General features: G+C 52.4%; 1 protein-coding gene across 1 annotated transcript in view; it reads left to right on the top strand.

Annotated features, from left to right (window-relative positions):
• The first annotated feature begins 3,609 nt into the window (after positions 1-3,609).
• Positions 3,610-3,979, top strand: part of LGALS1 (lectin, galactoside-binding, soluble, 1) — a 2,190-nt gene continuing 1,820 nt past the window's right edge. The window contains exon 1 of the mRNA XM_009074106.1: positions 3,610-3,631. Coding sequence (XP_009072354.1) covers positions 3,623-3,631 — 9 coding nt within the window. The 5' untranslated portion in view covers positions 3,610-3,622. The remainder of the gene's footprint in view (positions 3,632-3,979) is intronic.

Here is a 3,979-nt window from a genome sequence, read left to right as displayed (position 1 = left end):
GGAAAGCTGACATGAGGAAGCCTTTAGGCATAGAAACACTGTAGTGACATACTCCAACTGGTATCCAGGGTGGACTGGACCTTCATCCCTTTTTCCCTGCACAAACTTCCCTCCGAGGCAGTGCTCTGGGAGCACCTCCTGCCACACTGGACTCCAGAGCCACCCACTGTCTTTCAAGGGCAGGCTAAAACTTCCTCTTGGGAGTCTGGCTCTGCTCCCCTGTGGTCTCCAGCCCAGCCCTGAAGTTTCCCACACGGATAGCACAGGGCAGGAAGATACCATGGTGGTGAGAGCATTGTTTTGGCCAGCCATGCAATGGACCTTTGGTGCAGAAGGGCCCAGAGAAACTGTGAGCAGTTAAACTCTCCAGGGGGTCATGACTACCCAAGCAAAAAGGCAGAAACTTCTCAAACACTACAACAGCAGTAGCAGAGGACCGCCCGAGTTAAAGTCTCCATAGACAGAAAACAGCCTGTGTGTGTATATAGAAATATACATACATAATGCTGTAACAGCATAATATTTATGTTGTAGGAGTAACCAGGGGCTATTGCTGAGAGCAGGATCCCACCCAGACCTATTGACACAAATACTCCCCAAACACAGCGCGAGACAAAGATGCTCCTTTGCTTGATGAACTGAGAATGAACTCACAAGAACAAATCTTCACCAAAAAAAGTGAAAAAACAAACCCTAACTTAAATCAAACTGGAAGCTTTCTCTCACACTAGAAAAGGCTGAGGAACTTGTCATGATTTTACCAGTATAAGGGACTTCCCAAACCCAGTGGTGAGCCATTGCTAATGACAGGAGTGATTAGCCAGGGATGTGACTTGCCAACGGCTAGGGTGGACTTTTTCTTGCAGAACATTAATAGGTACCAATCAGTATGCTACATCCTTATGGTACTTACAATTTTCTAAAGCAAACCTGGGACTTTTCTAGGTAGTTACAAGAAAATCAGACTGGCCAGTTGTCTGCCTTCAGCCTGTGCAAACCTACAGGTAAATGAAGAGCTTGGGCTGGGGACCTGATGCTGGGCAGGACCCCATGGCCTCAAACAAGCCTGGAAGGCCAAGTGCTGGGAAGGCACCCTTAATTTTCCCCGTAGGAGAAAATTCCTCTGGGCATCACCTCTGGACGAGCAGGAGATGGCATAGCCCTCCCTGCTTCTCTCAGAGCTGCCTGGTGGGTGCAACACTCTTCCTCAAAAGCATGTGAGACCAGTAATGCCTGAGATGGGAGTACTTACACTGTATGTGCCCAACTATTCTCTCTGGGAGGCTGTGCATACTGCAATCCCTTGTAACAATCCAGATAAAGCTCACTTGGGCTTTTCCCTGCATTGTCTACTGCCCAGGGTTTCTCTTCAGAGCAGCACCTGATGGTCCTGGGGTATGAGAGTGGCTTGCACAGGGCAGCACCTCTCCCTCTCCCCGTGCCAGGCCTTTGAAACACACTCTAACCCTCTGCTCGCCTGCTTTGAGCTTTATGTTTTTCTTCAGGAAGCAGAGTGCATCAGGACTGAGTCCCTCTCAGTGGGAGGTGCAAGGTGTACAGGGGGTTGGGGTTGGCTAATGTGGCCTTGCTTTGCAGACTGCCTTCCTTTACCAACCCTCTGAAAGGGAAGGAGACCCACTGGCTCCCCCACTTTTCCCCCTGGGAAAAAAGAAGGGCAGTTGGGCAACTCAGAGGATAAACACTTCACTGATTTCACAGGGCTGACATCCAGGAGTGCTTTAAACCGAGAGACCAAAGGGTTTGTTGCTAAACCATCCAGGCTGCCAGCACAGAGCACTCAAGGAAAACAAACAGTGCAGTCTCCATGTGTTATTAGAAAGGTATTTCCCTGTCTGAAGAGTCAGAGGAGACAAAAGCAGCTCACATGAAATATACATTTTGGAAGGGGAGGTGGAGTGGACAATGCTATGGCACTGCACAGCCCTAGCACTGAAAGAAGGAGAGAAGTCTCCAGGGATTTCACAGAGCTGGATGGAAAGCAAATACACAAACCCAACCAAAGAGAATGTGCTCAACCCCTCGTGTGGCAGTGACCAGGGGAATAACTGCACAGGAACTCAGGCTCACAGAGAGCAGACCCTACTGCCTGTCACTAACACATGATCCCAGCCAACAGTGCTGGAGAATGGGGATTACTTCAGGTGGAATCTGTTGGGTTTTCTCCAAACTCCTCGTGGAGATGGCCTGTTCTCAGTGGCATTTGCTGCTGTACCACCTCTGCTCCCACAGTTAACTCCCAACTTCAGCGTGGGTTAGGATGGTCCTGGAGTTAGTTGGAGGTAAGAGCATGTGTGGGGTTTTCCCTGCAACACTTCCAGTCAGCATTTTGCCCTCTTTTATACACCCCAGTCACAGGGCTGCAATCCAGGCTTGTGACTTTCTAGTTCAAATGTTCTAGCTGCAGCCTGGCTTTGCTGAAATGCCATGGGAATGTTCTGAAGTGGATGTGGGGGATATCTGGGCCAAAGGATGGCACCAGGAGTCAGGATGCTGTTCCTGGAACAGTGAACATGCTCTAGATGAAGTTCTAGAGCTGCCCAGCCATAAATTCAGCAGTGCAGCCCTTGCTAAAGTTACCTGCAGCCAGGTATCTCACACGGATCAGCCAACACGTCACGCACTGCATTTATAGAGCAGCCCTGACTGAGGGTTTGCAGGTGGGATTGTCAGGCTGCATGTCATCAGTGCCACTTCGGGTTCGAGGGAAACTGAGGCACGGAGGCCTGAGGACACTGCCAAAGCCATTCTGACCCAGCCACACAGCCCCACACAGCACTGTGGCTGCTCCCACCTCCAGCTCCCTGCCTTGCTCAGCCCCTGGGGCAGTCACCCCTCTGCTTTTGAGGGGCATAGGGAAGAGGCAGAGCGAGCAGAGGGGACTAGCTGGGAGAGCAGCCTCCCCTCCTGCCTTGCTGGCTGCACACAGCCCTGCCTGGCCTCCTCCTCAGCTAACAAAGCATTTCTCTTTTCCCTCCGGAGCCTTTCGCAACTGGAATGGAACCAGCCAGATCATGATGCTTATCAAAAGCTGCAGCTTGAATTCTCACATCTCCTGGTGCCCCACACCACCAGCCCTAACTTTGAGACACTCTTTGAATGCCGACAGGGTATATCAAACCCTCGTGTTTCATTTAATGCAAGCAGTGATGGTTTGTACCCCGGGGCTCCTGCCGGTCCAGGCTCCTCGCAGGCACACACGGTACCCACAGAGCACAGCGGTAACACGAGGACTCCAACCCTGATTTGAGACAGAGATCACTTAACAAAGAGCAGCTAGCACAGAGCCACACTCCAGCTCCCGGGACAAGAGCCAACACACACTGCAGAGCAGCTCGGAGAGCTTACAGCAAGGATTTCTAGACTCAGACGCCAACAAGCACCGGCTCTGACAATCACCCCCATTCTGCCTGCGAAGAACAGTATCTCCAGCGATCTCCCGCTGCCCGGCTGGGAAAGCTGCGGCCCCAAACAGCTGCAATTGATCCCCTTCTTCGCCCGCCACCCCCGCTCAATCATGTGATGGACCTGCCGAGCCATTTAAGCTGCTGGAGCTCAGCGCTGAGTCACTGCGCGGTGCGGAGCTGGGGTCGGGGGCTGCGGCATGGAGCAAGTGAGTGCCACCTCGGACAGGACAGGGACAGGGACAGCGCTGGGCTGCCCGTGGCTGTCGGCCCTGGAGCCAGAGGGAGGAGGAGGAGAAAGGATTAGCTGAGAGGAAATGCGGGGCGGATAGATGGTTGTGGGAGGAATAGTTAGGGCTGACCAGCCGTTTGTCTTCTCCTCTTCTTCAGTGTGTTATCTAAGTGGGGAAGCTGTTCTGAGGAGTGTTTATATTCTCGAGTACTCTAGAGGCTTGAGACCCTTTGGAGCTCGGAGTGGTTTGGGACCCTTTGGAGCTCGGAGAGGTTCTGAGACCCTTTGGAGCTCGGAGTGGTTTGGGACCCTTTGGAGCTCGGAG

The sequence above is a fragment of the Acanthisitta chloris genome, unplaced genomic scaffold (genome assembly GCF_000695815.1).
Source record: "Acanthisitta chloris isolate BGI_N310 unplaced genomic scaffold, ASM69581v1 scaffold28284, whole genome shotgun sequence".
NCBI lineage: Eukaryota > Metazoa > Chordata > Aves > Passeriformes > Acanthisittidae > Acanthisitta > Acanthisitta chloris.
This window is presented reverse-complemented; position numbering and strand designations above follow the sequence as displayed.